At 41.1% G+C, this 20,762-nt stretch overlaps 1 protein-coding gene across 1 annotated transcript in view; it reads left to right on the top strand.

Annotated features, from left to right (window-relative positions):
* Positions 1-20,762, top strand: part of LOC122816369 (deleted in malignant brain tumors 1 protein-like) — a 785,349-nt gene that overhangs the window by 715,507 nt on the left and 49,080 nt on the right. The window contains exon 5 of the mRNA XM_044089117.1: positions 1,721-2,029. Coding sequence (XP_043945052.1) covers positions 1,721-2,029 — 309 coding nt within the window. The remainder of the gene's footprint in view (positions 1-1,720; positions 2,030-20,762) is intronic.

Genomic DNA, 20,762 nt, shown 5'->3' with positions numbered 1-20,762 from the left:
AGGAATAGTGTATTACTGATTTCAAATTATAAAGCCAAGAAGAGTTTGTAGTAAGATCAAAAAAACTGATATGAAAACAGGATTGTTTCTGTACTTTATTTTGTCTAGACATTCTTAAGGCTAGGTAATTTCTGATGGCTAAATAGTATTTCTACCAAATGGTGATTCATTTTACAAACTTAAGATTATGTGTTCTTTCTTCTTATAAATCTGGTATTTCTATCACAAAATATACATTACTAGAAGTATGTTAACAAAACTGTTTCTCTTCTAAATACTTTCTATCAGCCTTTCAATAGCCTTTTATCCCTTGGAGGATCAACTGCATTTCATTGCTTACATACTAAGGCATTTATTTGGTAATAAGCCATTTTAGGTCTATTGAATTTGTACCAAACATCTTATCTTGTTCTATTTGACTACAAAAGCTGTAGGCTATACATTTTAAATCAACTTTAATAATAATTTTGTCTCTGCTTTTCATTGCTGTAATTCAGTATTTAGAAGAAATTGCATTATATCAGCTCAATGTTAGAATGAAACAATAAGACTATCTAGTCTGCCCTTTGAACTGCATTTATCATTCTACCTCCCTTACCATTTTTCTTCACTACTCCATTCACTTTGACTCAATCTGTGAATTCTTTCTCCAACATCTGTTTTGAGAGTACATTCCTCAGGACCACAACTTCATCTGTGAAAAAGTATTTACAGATACCTAAGGAGCAGTTCCTACTTAAATATGCTGCCAGTACCCTCATTTCATTTTTGTCCTTCCCTGTCAGAATGACTCTTCATGTCTCCTGGACATGTTCATGTATGCCAGTGCTAAACTCCCAACCCTTCTGGTCAGAAGGAAGAACTCTAGATCCACTAGTTCAGGCCATTTTCCAGACCCACCATTTCATAGCTCTATCAGGTATCTTTCATCTTGATTGCATCTGGTAGCATTATGTCTTTTTCTTTATATGTTATCCAGAACTTTATGCATCTTTAAGGTGTATTCTGACCAAGAATCCGTAGAGTGGAATCATTACCTCCTTGCTTCTGAACTCTAATCTCCAGAGGATGTGTTAGTACAAATACATATAACAAGCACTCTGTATACAGAGGTACATGCTTTATTTAATTACATATACAAAGGGCTATCAGTCTACCAGGTTTTTCATTCTGAGGGAATTTTGCCTCAAATAACAAAGTAAACCATGTGTCATTGTAGGATGTGTAAAGGAGCCACACATATACCTGAAGTAGTGCATTAAAACAAAAAACCTATGTTGATGACTATAAGGAAAGAAGAACGCCTTGCTATTGAAATTGCAGTCTATGAAATAGCTCATCTAAGATGTGATATGACTGAAACCTTATGATTTACTGCTATAGTTATTTCTTGAAGATCTTCTTTTGTAGTAAGTATATTTACATGCAAACTTAATTTCTTCAGGAGCATTACAAATGTACATGAGAATGCAAGTCTGTCTACTATTAGCTTGAGAAACCTCTTTAATATTTTCTTTTTGAAGTCAGTTTGCAATGCAGACAGATTAAAAAAAGGTCTCTGCTGTCTAGATAGTGCCTTTTCCAGCTTGTAAACATATAAATGACAGAGACCAGAAGAAAGAAATGCCCTTCCCAGCTTTTAAATATCTAAATGACAGTGATCAGAAGAAACAAATACTTTTACTAACTATTTCTGTTTTACCAAAATGCCATGTTTCAGATGAACTGCGGCTAGTAGGTGGCTCATATCCATGCTCTGGAAGAGTGGAAGTCTATAATAATAGTGAATGGGGGACAGTGTGTGACGATTACTGGGACATAAGTGATGCTAATGTTGTCTGTAGAGAACTGGGATGTGGAACTGCCATTTCAGCACCTGGAAGTGCTCACTATGGACAAGGAAATGGGACAATAATGATGGACAATGTAAACTGTAGCGGATCTGAATCTTCACTGAAATCTTGTTCCTTCCCTGGATGGGAAAAGCATAACTGCAATCATGGTGAAGATGCAGGAGTTCAATGTGCAGGTATTTATATGTTTTTTAGCTACAATTCTAAACCTAATTCAGATGGTCTTTAAACTTCTAAATGGTTTTCAATTTTACCCTTAATGTGTTTGCAACAGTGACACAAACTTCTTTTAACCACATTCTTAAGGTATATTCAACAGTGAGTCATACTGCTCAAAACTTATTTCTACTGTATTCCTAACGTATCTGTAGCAATGAAGTTGAATGTTCAAAGTGCATCAATAATGCTGATAAATTTACTTCACTATGTATCAATATAAATTATCACTGCAATTCAGCTCACGGAGTGATTGATAAAAGCCCATGGTACACAGTCCAGCTATCTGCTTAATAAAGTTAAAATAAATAAATATATACATTAAGCTAGCTGGTGAATAGCTATTTCAGTTGCTATAAGAAATGCTGTAATAGCATAAGCAGTTAAGCAAAATTACAAAGGAGAAGTACTAATGAGCATTAACTTACAACATTGGACTTCATATTATAGTAATGTTTTTAGTTAGTTTAATTTGCTATGAGATTGTCACTCCTCTTAATTCCCCACTCTCCTGTTAAAAAAATCATGGAGGATTAGAAAAACAGCAGCCCCCATCACAAACAAAACAATCTGTCTGTTGCTTCCTCACTGTATGAAAAAAATACATTAAACTGGCCACCTGTTTCACCACAAAGTCAGGAATAAGTATAACTTAAACAGCATGGCAGGTCAGTACAACAGCTGACAAGTAACTTGTTATTCTAGATACATAAGGGATAAAGTTATGTATAATTGCCAGCTAAATGCATACAGAAACATGCAAAAAAATCAAACAAACAAAAAAAAAAAAAAAAAAAAAGAAAGAAAACAGAATGTGGTACTACCTAACCTAATACTATATTTTGACAAATACATTTTTGTTGTGCTTTGAATGTTTATTACCTTGAGAAAAGACACTAAAGTGTGTACAAATATGCTATTCGAAGCCCTATGTTTTTTTACATTTCTTATTGTTGTCAATGGCTCAGTTCTGAGCACCTGCAGTCCTCCCCACTACCTAGACACCCAGATTGCTTCTTCTATGTACCTTAGGTATATCTTCTTTCAGGTGGATACAGCAATGGCTAATAAAGTCAGCTTTGATGGAAACTCACTTGTAGTCCTGCTGAATGTGGAATGCACTGAGGAGTTGCATGTTTAGAGCTGGGAGCCTATCAAAGTCATTACCTTAGGGAGTGTGTAGTACAATCACATCACAGGCATTATCATCACACCATGTAATGTGAGTGGATGACCTGTGAGGTTTCTGGTCTCCAACAGAAGCTGCAGACATTGGGATTTCTCAGTCTGTCACCCTGGGATAGGAGAGCTGACTGTTGGGTGGTTCCTACTATCCTGACCTTACAGGTGACTCAATTACATTCCTTGACTCAGGTCACCAGTCATGCAAACAGGTATCCTGCCTCTGCACTGACTATTCTGAGTGCTTTCTATAATTCTTGGAGTAATGTTTTTAAGACAGTATAACCATAGTATTTAAAAAGTAAGTAAACCAAAGGAATGTGATACTCATCAGAAAAAGAGATTTATTTTCTTGTGGTCACCAAGAGCTTAGTAAAAGCAAAATTGAAATTATATTTTAGTACTATGTATTAAGCTGATTAATCTGACACTTTAAAAGAATTGCAAATAATATAACCATGTATGCAAATACAGCTTTATCAAAATGAGAAAGAAAATGTAGGCACTGGTACCTCAGAAAAGTAATCCTGTCTATCGTATTTGTTGTTGATCACATATCATTGCTCAGAGTTCATAACACCTGTCTGTTACATTGAAGCATTCCATGTATTACTCTTTTGCCCTTAATGAACCTTTTAGTATGAATGCTTAGCTCTTCGTGCTGAAAATTTGAAACAGTTGTTGACAAATTTGAAGATGGCATTATTTCTTCTATTTTAACAAAACATTAACACACAATGCTCAAAAACTATTTCAAAATTCAGTATTGCTCTACTGCAGTACTGCTCCAGTATCTGTTTCTACCCACTCCGTTCACCCTGCGGGCTCACTCCACTCCCCTCCCTACCCCCAAATTGCCACACCCCCCCAGGGGTCCTACCTTTATACTTACTAACCACACCTCTTCCTCTTCCTGATACTCTCTAACCACACCCCTTCCTCTTCCCATTACTCTCTAATTATACCTCGTGATCTTACCATTTCCTCTTCAAAGGAGAACACAGATCACAAACTGCACGCAGTGGCAGGGCTAGCCACTCAATGGTGTAAAATATGGCTCTAGGTGATTCGGTCATGTTGACTGTCACCAAAAAATGGGCATGGGTAGTCACCGGTGATAAGTGGGTTGAGGACCCGGCCTACTCTCTAACCCATGCCAGGGACCCATGCTAACAGTGGGAGGGGTATATGTGCCCCTATTGGCCAGTGTGTGCCCTCCATAAAAGCCCAGCAGCCCTGGGTCAATAGGCTACTGGCTAGCTGGTGTCTAGTTTCCCAGCCTGGGATACCTGGGATAGCTCTGTTGAGTGAAAGCTGGACATAAAACCAACCAACCTGCCAAACATGAACTGAGAATTGCTATACTTAATGTAGGTTCACTGACAGGACACAGATTAGAAGTGGATGACATGATCATACGGAGGAGGCTGGACATCCTATGTATCCAAGAGATGAGATGGAAGGGCAGTGCAACAAAGTCACTTGGCTTGGGATCCAGACTCTACTACTCAGGGGGTGGACAGGCTAGAAATAGTGTAGGAATTGTGGTGAGACAGAGGTTTCAGAAGTCAGTGAGGGATATCAGCTCTAGCACCCCAAGAAGAGGAGGAAATAGATGGAGTTGAAGAAGAGTGGCAGTGCCTAAAAACAGCATGTGTTAGGACTACAGAAAAGATATGTGGCCGAGGCAGGTATGGAAATAAAGTACATAAGGAAAGCTGGTGGTGGAATGCAGAAGTGCAGGAAGTAATCAAAAGAAAGAAGGAGTGCAGGAAGAAGTGGGAGATTGAAAAGACTGACCAAGCTAGGAAGGACTAGCTCGATGGTGGATAACAAAGAAACCAAGAAATAAGTTGCAATAGCAAAGAATAGGGCATCAGAGGCACTCTATCATAAGGGATTCCAGCAACAACCTGCTTACCAGCCCACAGGACATCAAAGGCAGATGGAAGGAGTATTTCCAGCAGCTTCTGAATGAAGAAAACCCCACAGAAGCGGTACTGCCCCAGAAACAGCCTACAATGAGAGTAGAAGAGGAGCCCAGCTTAGAAGAAGTAAGAGCAGCACTAAGGAAAATGAAGTCAGGGAAAGCAGCAGACTCAGATGAGATCACAGCAGATATGATAAAGATGCTGGGTAAGCTAGGGGAGAAATGGCTCCTGAGGGTACTAATTGCAGTGTGGAGAGAAAGGCGTATCCCAGATGACTGGAGAATAAGCATACTCATGCCAGTGTACAAGAACAAAGGGGACATCCACAACTGTGGACAGTACAGAGGCATCAAACTCCTACCACATAGTATGAAATTTCCGGAGCGGGTGATTGATAAATGGATACGCAGAACAGTAGAATGTAATATGGGAGATGAACAGTTTGGATTCAGATCAGTATGCAGCACAATTGACCCGATGTTTGCATTGAGACAGATACTTGAGAAGAAACTAGAGAAGACGAGAGAGTCAAACTGGGCTTTCCTAGACTTGGAGAAAGCATATGACAAGATCCCAAGAAAGCTGATCTGGGCAGTACTGTGGTGGTTTGAAGTCCCAGAAACATTGGTAGAATTAATACAGGCTATGTACAAGGACCCAGTGACTCAAGTACGAACAGTGTTTGGCCTCACTGAGGAGTTCCGAGTGGGAGTGGTTGTACACCAGGGTTCAGCTCTGAGCCCACTGCTGTTCATACTGGTAATGGACTACATCAGCAAACAGGTTGGAGGGGTCAGAGCAACAAAGCTGCTGTATGCAGACGATGTGGCAGTACAGACAGACTCTGATCTAGAACTTCAGCAAAGGATAGGAGAATGGAACGCAAATCTGAAGGCACATGGGATGAAACTAAGCACAGATAAGACAGTGGTAATGGCAGCAGACTGGGGAAATCAGAAGAAGCTGAGAATAGAGATAGATGGGAAAATAGTGGAACAGGTAAACAGCTTCAAGTATCTGGGAGGGGTGGTTGAGGAGAAGGGTAGTCTGAATGAAGAGGTCAAAGCTAGAATCAGAGGGGCTGCAGCCAACTGGCATAGAGTATCAGGTGTAGTCTACGACAGAAGAATGCCAAAAAAGCTGAAAAGTAAGGTGTACAAGACAGTGGTGCAACCAGTACTACTGTATGGTACCGAAACCTGGGCAGTAAAGGCAGAACAGTTGAAGAAGATAGAGGTGATGGAAATGAAGTGCCTGAGAAAGGTGGTAGGATGCACACTGCGGGACAGGCAAAGAAATGAAGACATAAGAGCAGAAGCCAAAGTAGCTCCAATTGCAGAAAAGATCAAAGAGAACAGATTACAATGGTATGGGCACATGTGTAGAAAAGCAGAAGACAATCTGGTGAAGGAGATTTGAGACAGACAGGAAGAAGGTAAGAGGAAGCGAGGGCGTCCAGCAAAGAGGTGGATGGATTGTGTGAAAGAAGATCTGCGACAGGCAGGCATGAGTGTTGAAGAAGGCAGGAGAGTGGCACTGAATCGAGAGATTTGGTGACAGTTAATACGATACCCCGACCCCATGTAAATGGGAAAAAGGGGGATGATGATGATGATGATGATGATCTTACCATTTCCTCTTCAAAGACACTCTTTTCCACTATCTTTTCTCCTAAACACTCTCCTGTTACCCAACTCCAGTAATACTAACTTCTCACTATTCTCCTCTTATCACACCACACTCTACTCACTCTCTCACCTCTTCCCAAAACATTTCTATCTTCGACCTACAAAGAATCTATATTCAGTTCATATAATGAATAAACAATCCATCACATCCTTTTTCACACTCTTATTCACACTCTCACTACTGCCTGCTTTAATCCTCACCCATCTAATCACCTCATTTGAAAACTCACTAGACCCAAACCAAAACTACCCCAAAAAAGAAACCAGCTCTCCAAACTCACCTTTCCATTTTATTCATGCTAACATAACATCCTCATCTAACTACATACTTCCTAAATATCATAGAAAACTAAACACAAAATACAACAATCGAAACCCCAAAAAATGTATATCTCTGTACAACAAATTCCCCAACCCACACCATCTAAGCCTACTACTCTCTTTAAAGGATGGTGACATTTACCCTAACCCAGGCCCCCCAACAACTCCTATCTCTTTCCGCAACCTCAAAGAATTACCTACTCAAGCCCTAGCCAAACCAGCTAACTCCATTTTAATTGCTCATCTTAATATATGACGTATAAACAATAAAGAAACTTATCTCCAAGCTCTAACTGAAATCTATTCCTTTGATATTCTGTGCTTAACAGAAACTTGGTTAAAACCTGCAACCAAAGGCAATGAAATTATCCCACCTGGATATACTATCCTGAGACTAGACCGAACATCCAAGAAAGGTGGAGGGGTTGCTATCCTATATAAATCTAGCTTACAATTAACCACTCATAACTGCAAGCCACCTATAGACTCCAATGCAGAAATTCTTATCTCCAAACTTCTTCTTAACAATTCCAAATCCATCTATATTATCTGTATATATCTACCTCCTGGTAATAACACAGTGACCTTGGAAAATATACTTTGTTGGCTGTCCCAAAACCTGCCTCAAGAAACCATTATCCTAGGTGACACAAATATTGACTGGACCTGCTTCTGCAGCAGCCTCCCCACAAACCATATAAACCTATATGGGTATTCCCAAACCATTACCTCCCCTACCAGGATAAATAAATCTAACAATAAATCTAGCTTATTAGACTGGACACTCATTAACCATCATCCTCACATTTATGACTCAGGAACCCTCCCTGATGATTTAAGTGACCACTCTCTTATCTATATCATCAGACATAAAACCAACTTTCCCTCCCCAACATCTGTGAAAAGCATCAGGTTTAAAAAGTACTTTAACCCTGAACTGTTCCAGTTGGAACTAAGAGCATGCGACTGGTCACCCTTACAAAACTTTCCTTTAGATGAAGCCATTAGTTACTTTAACTCCAACTTCCTTGCCATCCTCAACCACCATGCCCCAACCAGACTAATTAGAACTAAAACCAAACATGATCCATGGCTCTCTAAAGAAACCAAACATAAAATAAATTTAAGAAACAAACATTGGGCAAAATGGAGGAAGACAAAAAACCCTATAGAACAAAAAATATTTAGACAACTAAGGAATGAAGCTAAGAAAGCTATAATATCTGACAAAAAAACTACTACCTGCAATCCCAACAAGCTAGTCAAAACAAGCCACAAAAATTCTGGTCTAGTATAAACCAACTACTCCATCCAGGGCAATCCACTACTCCAAACCCTCAAAACACTGTACACAAACAACCAATACATATAGCTAATGCTTTTAATAGATTTTTTACTGATGCCATACAAACACTAGCTAGTCAGCTATCACCTAACAAATTCACTCTACCTTCAGATGAATCATCCTCACCCCCTACTTTTCATTTTCAACCCGTCCCAACATCATATATTCTATCCCTTCTACAGAAACTGAAACCATGCTCACCTTCAGCTGATCAACTACCTGCTGAATTCCTACAAATATCCGCCAAAGCTATTGCCTATCCCATTTCTATCCTGATCAATAGATCTATTACTGAAAGTTTTATCCCCAGTTTATGGAAAATTTCCCATATTATCCCCCTCCACAAAGGAGGACAATCCATTGAACTCTCCAGTTACCGCCCCATTGCCCTCCTCTCACCTCTGGCAAAGATCATGGAAAAATGCATTCACAGACAATTACTCAACCATCTAACACAAAACAACTTACTAACCAACTGTCAACATGGTTTCAGACCATCACATAGCACTACTACTGCCCTCCTTTCTTTCACAGATTGTATCAATAAAAAACGCAATCTAAACAAACTCTCTTCAGCACTATTTATTGACCTGTCTAAAGCTTTTGACATGGAAAATCACCATATTCTCATCAAAATACTGAAATCCCTGTCACTGGATTCATCCTCCATAAAGTGGTTCCAGTCCTACCTCGATAAAAGAAAACAGGCCGTACTTTGGAACAAGTCTGTCTCTACTCACCTACCCGTCAACCTGGGTGTCCCTCAAGGGTCCATCCTTGGACCCCTACTTTTTTACATATTCATTAATGACCTTCACCTTGCCATCCCCCAAGCTACATGCATACAATATGCGGATGACTCTACACTGATATGCTCAGCCCCCTCCTCTTCTGAACTTCTCTCTCTTACCCAACCAGTATTTAACACAGTTGAGCAATGGTTCACACATAGATGCCTTCTCCTAAACCCTAAAAAGACTAAACTCCTCCTTTTCTCTCCGACTAAGAAGTCCCCCCATTGGATTTCTCAGTTAACTCTACCAATAAAACTATTATATCCCCTGAACCAACCACCAAACTATTAGGTGTCACCATTGACAATAATCTGAACTTCGATACCCATATTAACAATACTATAAAAACTGTCAACAAAAAGCTAGGCTCTCTCTATAGGATAACATCCTTCCTCCAACCTTCAGCTAGAAACACAATAGCACACACTCATCTAATCTCTTCTCTTCTTTATGCCTCACCTATTTTTACTAACCTATCTAAAAATAATCTTAGCAAATTGGAAATGTCTTACAATAACATTTCCAGATTTGCAACAGGCAACCCATTCAGAACCCATCACTGCATTAATTTAAAGCAGCTGGGATGGCTTGAACTACAAAATCTGATTAAATTCCATCAACTAACTATAGCCCACAACACTCTTTACAAACCTTCCAAAACTCCTATTCTTTCCACTCTAATCACTCCCTATAAAAACTTGGAATCCTTAAGGTCTTCTCAGAAACTTCTAGTACATACCACTAAGCCAAACAACAAGGCTGGTGACTCCCTTTTTTCTAATATTGTCGGAAAAGCCTGGAATCTTCTCCCAAATGAATTCTCCACACTTCCCTCACTATCTATTTCAAAAACAAATTGAAAGTGTTCCTCAAAACTCACTGGTTATGCCCCTGTTCAAAACCTGACTAGTCTATATGTCTCTAAATACTTTGCTCTTCCTACCATGTCTACTCATTAACAGCAACTCCGTCCTATTTAATCTATTATACTATCTATCTATAGAATACCTTTATTTGTATTAGCATCCTATGTTATGCCTGTATTCTGCACTGTAAATTTTACTGTAATAACCTCTACTATCTACTGTTAATAGGATTTATTTGTCGTATGTTTCCTAGTTGTTACTGTGTTAATTCCATTGTCCTATCTTGGAGCTATCTCCCTGGGCCTCTACTGAAAATGGACATGTATCCAGTTAGACTAGCCCGGTCAACAAATGTAAAATAAAATAAATATTGCCAGTCCTCATTCTTGGAGTTAAAATTTTTATTTTTATGTAACATCTGTTGCCCTTCAGTGCTAGAAATCATTGTCCTGGTACTAAAATAAGTGGGACAGGATTCTAACTGAAATGTATCACCCATTTTCACTACTCCATATCTGAACCTGACAGTGTCAATGTAGTGTGTGAACATCATAGTAAACAAAAGCAGTGATTAGCTTCAGAGTTCAAGCATATTTCATAAGCAAAATATATATTTTTTTCATTTTCATTGCATATTTCAATATATGTAAAGAAAAGTTTGACTAAATATAAAACAAACAACTGAATAGTTACAATCCTAGTACAAAGATGGAAAATGGATATAGTGAGAAGCAAACAAAAATAGTGCTACTTAAAACATCAGTTATAGATTCATGATATTCATGATGTTTGAATTATCGATAGTGCAAATTTATTAAAATGCTATAATGTATTGTTTTAGTTCAAATGAAAATATGCACTCACCTACATTATAATTTATTGTTTTGGATTAGAACTAAGTTATGGAGCTTGGGGGATCCCCCCTGAAAACAGATTGATCCCAGCAGGACTAACCCAGTTAATATAAAGGAAGTAATGTAGCTCATGAAATACAGATAATGCAACAGTAAGTAATAGCATATATATGCACTGGAAAATAGAAACAATACTAGCAAAACAATCTCAGAGACAAAAGTAGCCATTTGAAATATTGGCAGAACTAGAGTGAGTCCTGAAATATGGAGAATGAATGGCTGAAAGATCGTACTTGTATATACTATGTCCCAGATGCCATTTCTTGGAATATTCCCTTTTCTTCAAGGTGTGGCGATTGCAGAGTTGGTATATATAAGTTTCAGGGTTGGGGGTGCAGGGGGGTGGCCTCCTGGAAAAAGAAGTTTTAAGGAAATGAGAGATTTTTGAGATTCACTCTTCTTCTGCATTTTTGGTCTTTTTTTGGCTTTTTGGCTATCAGCATTTTAAGTGATGACATTTCAATATCAGTAATATGTTTAGTCATATGCATTTTAAACTAGACACATTTAAAAGTTCTTCCAAACCTTTTCAAGTACTTAACAGTGCTTACCTCTCAAATAGGTTCTTAGGTTTATACTAGACTAATGACCACCAGGGTCCTTACATGCATAGCTGTGCATGTTTTGTCCCTTTGTTCCTTGGATGCCTCTATGGTAGGGTATGTTAGTAAAAGGTAGCTAAGGGGTACATGGAGGTATTTCAGTTGGGGATTAATTGACTTATTGTCAACCTCTGTCATCAGTGACATGGGAACCATAGCAGAGATGAATTTGTGCTTTCCCATCCAATGATTAACATTTATTTTGACTATGAACAGGGACAAACTCTACTTCACATAGATGGGGAGTTTATTCCATAGAGTAGAAATCCTTTGAGATATTGGTCTGTCAAGCATGTTCTATTTATGTCACAAGAAAAGTATAGGTCCTTGGATCTAGTGTTACTGCTGCTGTTAGTTTTGCAGATGGCAAAAGATCCATCAGAGCTGGATCTGAGGATGCGTTATATGCTAGCCATAGATCGCCCATCACTAAGAGAGATTGAATATGGAAACAGGGCTTTAAGGCAATCTGCACAGTACAGTGTATTCATGCCCTGGATTCTCCTGGTAAGGAACCTTTTTGTGTGTTCCAGCTGTTGCAAGTGTCTAGTTAGGGACATGTCAGACACGGCATTCTACTCAATGATTGGTCAGATAAGGGCTGAGTAGAGTCATACTATAACTTCCTTGAACCTGGATGCCATACCCTTACTTATGAGTTGGGTGACATTGAATTACTTTCTTACTATTTTGGTTATGCATTGATCGAAGACCAGATTACTGTCTACATATAATCACAGATCCCTAACTATAGGGTTAACTCTTAGGGGCATTTTAGCTCTGGAGTAATTAGCTTGGATGAAAGATTTCACAAAGGACACTATAATATATTTCTTCACATTGAGTTTTAATCAGTAGCCTTGGCACATGCCATTTGTTTGTGCTAGATCCCCTTTGTAGGATGCTGGTGTCAAGGAGGGAATCTATGATAGCTCCCAGTTTACAGTTACCTGTGAAACTGGTGAGTCACAGACCTTTGACATCAGTCTTAACTTCAGGAAGTAATTGCCAAACAAGACCAGGCCTAACATAGAGCTTTGGGGAACTCCACTGGTGACTGGTCTCCTGGTGGAGGGGATTTCACCAATCTTAACTTCTTGGGTCCTATCTGTAATCCAGCCAGCAATCCAATGAGGTAGTAGGGACTTATGCCTAACTCTGAGAGTTTGTCAATAATATCTGATTGGGATATTGTATCAAATGCCTTGGTCAGGTCCAGGTAGGTGGTATACACTGTTTTCCCCTCATCCATATTTGTAGTGACTTTCTCTTAGAACTTTACCAGGTTGAGAAGGCAAGATCTTCCGCTAACAAAGCCACACTGGGATGCATCCAGTGTCTGTAGGTTACCAATGTCCTTGTTGATCCCTTCCATTATAATTAATTCCATGGCTTTGCACACTAGACTTGTAAGACTGATGGGTCTGCAGTTAATGGTGTGAGTTGATGATCTACCCTTATGAAGAGGGATGACCATTTCAGGCCTCCGTTCTCCTGCCATGTAACTTGTTTGATGTTGTGGTTGAAGAGTACTTCAAGTGGTCATGCTAAGCCACGAGTTAGGCTATTTAGGAGGCAACCAGGAATATTGTTAGGGCACACTGGATCAGTGTTTTTGGCCTTAGCAAGCACCTCCAGGACTTACTTCCTGTTGATAGCTGGGAGAGGATATGCTAGAAGGGATTTCACAGGAGGTAGTGCAGGAGTGGGGGTTGGAGTTAGAACTAAATTTATCAGACAGTAGATTTGTTTACTATGTCATCCTTGTCAGTGAAAGTTGTACCTTTTACAACTAGTTCTACACACTGCTGAGTGTTATTTTAAGGTTCCTGACATAGCTGGAAAAGGCCTTGTGATTGTCATTAACTTGGGATACAATACTGACCACACAACTGGCCTTATTGGACTTTATTAGACCTCTTAGTTTTTAGTTTTGTTGAACCAGAACACTCTTGTCTCTATTGGAACTGCTCTTTCTGATTTTGGCAATGACTTTCTTATTTTGTTGTATTCACTGTTAAGGTAAGGATTCCACCAGTGTGGTTTGTTGTTGGTGTTAGCTCTGGGTTTACTTCTAGTAGGTAAAGCAGCCTCAATGCAGCCATTTACAAGTTTGTACAAGATTTCTTTAAATAATTCTGAATAGGTAGCTGTGCTCTTGGGATATGGGAGATCCATGAATTTTGACAAACTGATGCGTTATAGAATGTAGTTTGCTTTAGAATAGTTCCTAAAAGTTGGGTTTTATTGGCTAATTTTTATTTCAAGTGAAACAGCTTTGTGGTCTGGCCTCATCAATGAGGAAGTGATATAGGGACATGGGGGAGCTGCAATGCTCTCCCATGTTGTTAACTACAGGTCCAATATGTTTGATCCTCTGGATAGAGTGCACATTATCTGGTCCAGGGAGTTTGTGTTGATAAAATCTGGGAAACATCCTTGTGAGTTAGAGGCAGTGTATGTTTCCCAGTCTACAGAGGGTTAGTAAAGTCACCCATAAATAGGGTATTTGGATGGATGATGAGTGCTCTAGTAGATCTAGGTAAGAGTTGTGAATTTTGTTGGTCATGGGGGGAGCGACCTGTAGCTGGCCTATGGAGACTTGGACATAGATGAACTCCATGGCATCATCTTGTTTATCCAATCAGGAAGTGTATTCATTGCTAACATAGTTAAGGATGCAATCACATTTATCCCTTGTCTTTGCTGCTGTTGGTTGAAATGTGTGGAAGGCACTAGAAGCCCAGAAGTGAAGAATTAAGTAGAGACAATAATAGTTTTAATGGAGCGTAGACAAATAAACCAGGGCAACACATGGTAGCACACATGATAGCACACTGGCATTAATTTCCATCTACTGGTTTTACAAAAATGTAGGATATGAAATCAGACAGTCTTTTGAGGCACAAAATATGAGATGTGGCTCATCCTGGAGCAGTTACTATGCTTATGAGTAAAAGTTATAAGCTGTATACACTTTTAGTTCTTATTTTAGGTTTTATATAGTTCTTTATACCTAAATTCTGGGCAGGATTCACGAAGGCTTACACGGAGTTTAAGAGTAGTGTAAGCCTCCGTGTAAGCCCCCCGATCCAGGAACAGCCCAAACCTCCGTGTAAGAGACAGCTAAAACATCTCTTACACGGACTGGGCGTGGAAATGCTCAATACCTCATTTGCAGCTCAAAGATATGCAAATGAGGTATTTGAGCAATCCAGGAAGCCCAAAGCAGTCCGTGTAACGGACGTTTTAGCTAGAAATGTACTCAGCTGACAACTGAGTACATTTCTGCAAAATTGACAACGGAGCTATGTCAGCTCCAAATAAAGGGTGCATATGTGTCATCTAGCATGCCAATGGCCAAATATGTGGCCATTGGCATTAAAAACTGATGCAAAATTATTTAAAATAACTTTTTTTTTCGGGATTTTGATGTTTAACTGCAGCACACCCAGCAAATGGGGTGCGCTGCTCAAAAGTAAAAACCGAAGCTTATAAGCTCACAATTGTGGGTTTTATGTATTACATGGAATAACAATGCAGGGACTAGCAGACCAAAAACAATATGGCCACTGTGTAGTGGTTGCCAAGGGGGGAAGCTCAGTGTAAGAGATGAAACTAAGCATTACTAGGCAATCCTATGTAAATGAGGGTTACAATACTGAATCACACTGCCACATAGATAATGAGCACTTTCCGAGTAGTGTAAGAGTTACAGAAGGGGGAGGAATAGAGTAAGAGGTAGGTGACATCACAGGGGGGAATGATAGACATAAATGTATCACATTGGAGGGCAGTGTAACGTGACAGATGACAGACATCAGGGAGAGAGGTGTGTCCCAACAGAACACTAGGAAAGTCAAGAAATAGAGGATGCACACTATCCCTACACTCAAACTTTCTTGATATACGTGCATGCGTGCGTGTGCGCGCATGTAAGGCAGGTTCAACATGTGGGAGCGTGTTGCAAACCGTTTACAATGGTTTGCGTGGGCGTGCACGTGTGTAAGGCAATGTGCGCACGTTTTACCATGAATCAGCCAAGTCCACACCGTGTAAGGATGTGTGCACGCGTTTAAGTAACTGTGAGCGTGCTTAAGCTGGTGTGCACATTGCTCCCCCTGAGGAAACAGAGGGGAAACAGGAAACAACCGGAATCCAAGGAAGCTGCCAGAGGATACTGCTGGAGTTAATTGGTGGAAACAATTGGAATCAGGCAATTACACAGGCAGACTAGAAGCCCAACCCAGCACTTAAAACACTGCAAACAGCAGTGCAGGGTGTTTCTCTCAAGAGATACTGCAAGAAAGGAGTAAGCTATCAGAATTGAAAACTGAAAAAAGCTGAACTCAGAGCAGAAATGCTAGGGGCTGCCATAGCTGTTATAATCAGGCATAGGCGAATTGCTGAGGGTGGTGACAATGCAGATGCTGACAGACAACCCAGAGTGAGGAGAAGGAGGAGTGTATACAGGCCCAGGGTCACCTACCATGGGTTACATGAGCTGGAGATAGTAGAGCGCTACAGAGTGGCCAGAGACCTTCTGCAGCAAATTGTTGAGCTGTGCAGGCCACGTCTCACACACAGAACCAATAGAGGGGAACCCATCCCAGTGGAAACCAAGGTATGGGTTGGCCTAAGAATACTTGCAACAGGTACCTTCCAGAGACCAACTGGTGATATGATGGGGATATCACAGGCATCAGCATCCAGGGTACTGCACCAGTTCCTGGATGCCATGTCAGCACATGTCGGTGATCATGTATATTTCCCCAATGCCCATGAGGTATTGGCCAGCAATATGCGTCTCTTCCAGCAAATAGCGGGATACCCTGAGGTACTGGGTGCAACAGACTGCACGCACATACGCATCAAAGCACCAGCCGGTGAGTGGGGTAGAGCCTATATTAACCGCAAGGAATTCCCCTCCATCAACTGCCAGGTCGTGTGTGATGCCCAGGGCATAATAATGAATGTGTGTGCTGGCTGCCCTGGGAGCTACCACGATTCCCACATCTGGCATCTGGCAGCTGTACCAATCATTTGCCAGTGGGGACATCCCACACAGGCACCTAGTGGGGGATGCGGGTTATGCACTTGAGCCGTGGCTGATGACACCCATCAGAAATGCACACACACCTGAACAGGAACGCCATAATGAGGCACACGCACAAACATGTAATGTCATAGAGCATGTGTTTGGTCTGCTCAAGTCATGGTTCCGGTGTCTGGACACATCTGGTGGAGCCTTGCAGTACACACCAACTACATGTACCCAAATGATCATGATATGTGCTATGCTACATAATATGATCCTGCGGAAACAGCTGCAGCAGGACCAGCATAGGGTTGGGCCAAACATACCCCCACCATTGCCAAGGCCACCACAGACAGAGGGTGACTCGGAGGAGGAACAACCTGACCTTGCCCCAGTAGGCAGAAGGAGGCGTGCCCAGTATGCCCTGGCCTTGGCAAAGAGGCAATGCATAGCACATATACTGGCTCAGTAGGAACACTGGGACTGATACCCCCTCCGACTCACTCATATAGTAACAGGGATGCCTAGCATGATACAACCTGCTTCCAAACATGTACAGGGAGGGTAGTATGTGCATCCCACAGAGGCAGCCCTGCAGCACCACCTGAGGCATGAATGCCATGTGTTAAGTAATGTAACACCATGTACCATATGCACACCTGAGGATCCTGACTAACATCCACCCTCACCAATCATAAACCACAAAAACACAAACCCACCTTCATAGGTACCACAAGGGATAGGAACCTAGATGTAATGCTACCCAATGCCAGAAGTATAAACAGCAAGATGCGTGCAGTGTAAACGCACACAGTATAGAGAATGTAGATATCAGTGCTGTAATAGAAAACTGGGTCAAAGCCAACATCAGCACCCTAACACTACCAGGTCACACCTCATACAGTGATGTACAGCTGCAAAACATGGAACAAGCTACAAAACGAGGGTGACTAGCAATAAATGTCATGGATAACCACACCCCCATGTTGGTACCACAACAAGAAGGAACATGGATTAGCCATGGTCAAATACCAATGGCTAAAACTGCCTACTACTATATAGCTTGCTGCAGACCACTGTCCTAATAGCAGGAACTGCACCAGGCCTATGTTGGAATACAGGAAGATATCAAGCCCCCCAAACTGCATTATATTGCTTGACTGAAAATACCTACACATACACCATAGTTTCATAGTTTACTACTAGGCTATCTGCCCTAGTGCATTTATAAGCCTAGCCATAGTGATGTGGCTATTGCCACCCCTTATAGTGGTAATAAGTGTACAGAATAGATTCCGAATATTGTGCCTCTGACTTAGTAGTGACACATTATGACCCCCTTACTTAATCGAATAACTTGACTGTGCCTCTGTCTAGTAGTGACACAGGGAGGACCCCTTGGGTAAACCTACAATCTCACATCCACTTGTCCAGATTTCTCTTGAAGAGAGTCAGTGAGGGACTCTGTCTAACATGAACTTGGATTCTTTGCTAGAGTGTGAGAAGCCTCTGAGTTATGACTCTGTCCCTCCAGCATGTCCTATACATGTATGTGCTGAGGTTCAAATCTTTAGCTCTCATGGTTCTTGTGGATTTGGATTGCTTGCAGTGGAGCATGTCCATCAAATCCTGATTGGACATGGTCTTGTATGTCAGGCATAGGTCACCTGTAAGTAGGCGGTATGCTACTGAATAAAGCTGGATTTCCTTTAGTCTGGAAGCATATGACATGTGTTGTAGACCCTTGATCTTCTTGGTAAGGTACTTTTGGGGTCTCTCCAGCTGTTGCAAGTACTGGGTGAGGTACATAACAAATGGGGCTTTGTATTCAATCATGGGCCTGATAAGGGAGAAGTATAGGGGTACAATGACCTCCTTTGATCTGGATGGAAAACCCTTCATGATAAGGTGGGCAAAATAGAAAGTCTTTCTAACCACTTTGGCAACATGGGTGTCAAATGAGAGGTCACTATCTACATGGGTCCCCAGGTGTCTGATTTGTTTTCTGTGCTCAGTGGGTTGCTGTCTATGTATTGATTTGTGGGTACTTTGTTCCTCCCAAAGGGGATGACTACACATCAGTTGCATTCAGTTTCAGGCCATGATTCCGGCACCAGCTATCTGTCTTTGTGAGGGCATTCTGTAGGATGTGTGTGCCGGCTGATGTATTCACTATGGTGCCTAGGTTGCAGTCATCTGCAAACTTTGTCAGCCACAACCCTCCTATGTTTGCTTTCACATCTGAAAAGTAAATGCCAAATAAGAGGGGTCCCAGGACAGATCCTTGTGGGTCACCACTTGTGACTGGCTTTGAATCTGACAAGGCACCTGCAATGTCGACTTTATGGGTTCTGTTTCTTAGCCATTTTGCAACCTATCCTGTGACATATGGTTTTATATTTCAGCTGTTGAGCTTGTCTATGATGCCTGAGTGGGGTATTGTGTCAAAGGCCTTAGCCAAGTGCAGGTAGGCTGTGTGGACCGCTTAGTCCTCATAAATGGCCCTACTGACAGTTTCAAAATAGTCAACTAGGTGCAAAAGGCAGGATCTGCCCTGTACAAAGCTGAACTGGGTGGGATCAAGGGTCTGTAGATCACCAATGTCTCTGTTTAAGTGCTCCATAATGACTGTTTCCATAGCTTTGCAGACAAGGCTTGTTAAGCTTGTGTGGTGGTAGTTCCCAGGGTCTGTGGAGGCATCTCCTTTGTGGAGTGGGACCACTGTTGCTGTACGCCAGTGTTCAGGTACATAACCTGTAGCAAAGCTAAGGTTAAATAGCATTTGTATATATGGGTTTAGCTCCATCTGGAGTTCACATAGCACGCAACTGGGGATACCATCAGGTCCCATTGATGTTGTGTTCTTGTCTTTGCTGAGTGCGGCTCTCACATGGACATCTGAGATGACAGTGAGGTTACATTCAGCTGTGATAACTATCTTCTTTTGGGGGTGAAGGAGGGGGAAAATTGCACTGAACCTGTCTGCCAGAATGTTGCCAATATCTGTCAGGTCACTGAAATATATGTTGTTGTGTACCAACTCTGAGCATATCTGAGGGTTCCCACCCAGATTTCTGACATAACTGAAGAAGGCATTGTGGTTATCTTTATTGTCTTTGGTGATTTTTGTCTCAAAGTTGACCTTGGATGTCTTTATGAGAGAATGTAGCTTTTTACTAGTGCTGATCACAGCTGCCTTCCCTTTAGGAGATGTAGCTCTGTCTTGCATTAGTATCCTTCAGTTGTTATACAGTTTGTTTATGGCTGGAGTCCACCAGACAGGCCACTTTCCCTTGGTGGAGAAGGTCTTGGTTTTATTTGTGATTGCATGGTCCATGCTTTCTTGGAGATGTCCGTAGAAAGCGTCTGTGAAGGAGTCACCATTCTGTGTTGTGGTTTCCACTGGCCCAGTGGGCTTAAAGGATACTATCTCAGTCTGAAGAAATGTGAAGTCAGCTTTTGAGATGTTTGTCACTATACTCTTTGTATTATACTAGCACCGACACTTGTAGACAATTTCCCAGAATCCATCAAACAAAATGGACATGCAAAATGTAACACTTCCACAAGAGGGGTAAGCATACTGTATGTGATAATCAGAAATATGTGTACTGGATGTCAAGATGAGAAGTGTATCCCTCAATGGTAAGACCAGACCATAGAGTAATCACACTGTAGTTACACATCCCGACCCCAGTCACTGGCCAGAATACCACAGTGAAACACATGTATAAAGCATAGCTTGCACCCCTACAAACCAATGTGGAATCCATGAAAGGCCCTGTGCAAGTCCAGAATATGGGACACACTGCAGAACATGTTATACAGGCATACCATGAACACAGCCAAGAGTGCTTGGAGTCTGCAATCACAAATAACAAAAAGACACAATGCCATACACCCAGGCATCTGGCATGCTGGATTCCAGCAATTACTAAACCATCGAAGAGAATGAGGAAGCTACCACATGATAGATCAAACATAAAAAGTGAAGTAATCAGTGATCACTAGT

The sequence above is a fragment of the Protopterus annectens genome, chromosome 1.part1 (genome assembly GCF_019279795.1).
Source record: "Protopterus annectens isolate FY-2018-M chromosome 1.part1, PAN1.0, whole genome shotgun sequence".
Classification (NCBI taxonomy): domain Eukaryota; kingdom Metazoa; phylum Chordata; order Ceratodontiformes; family Protopteridae; genus Protopterus; species Protopterus annectens.
Note: the sequence above shows the minus strand (reverse complement) of the source record. Positions and strands in the feature narration are given on the sequence as shown.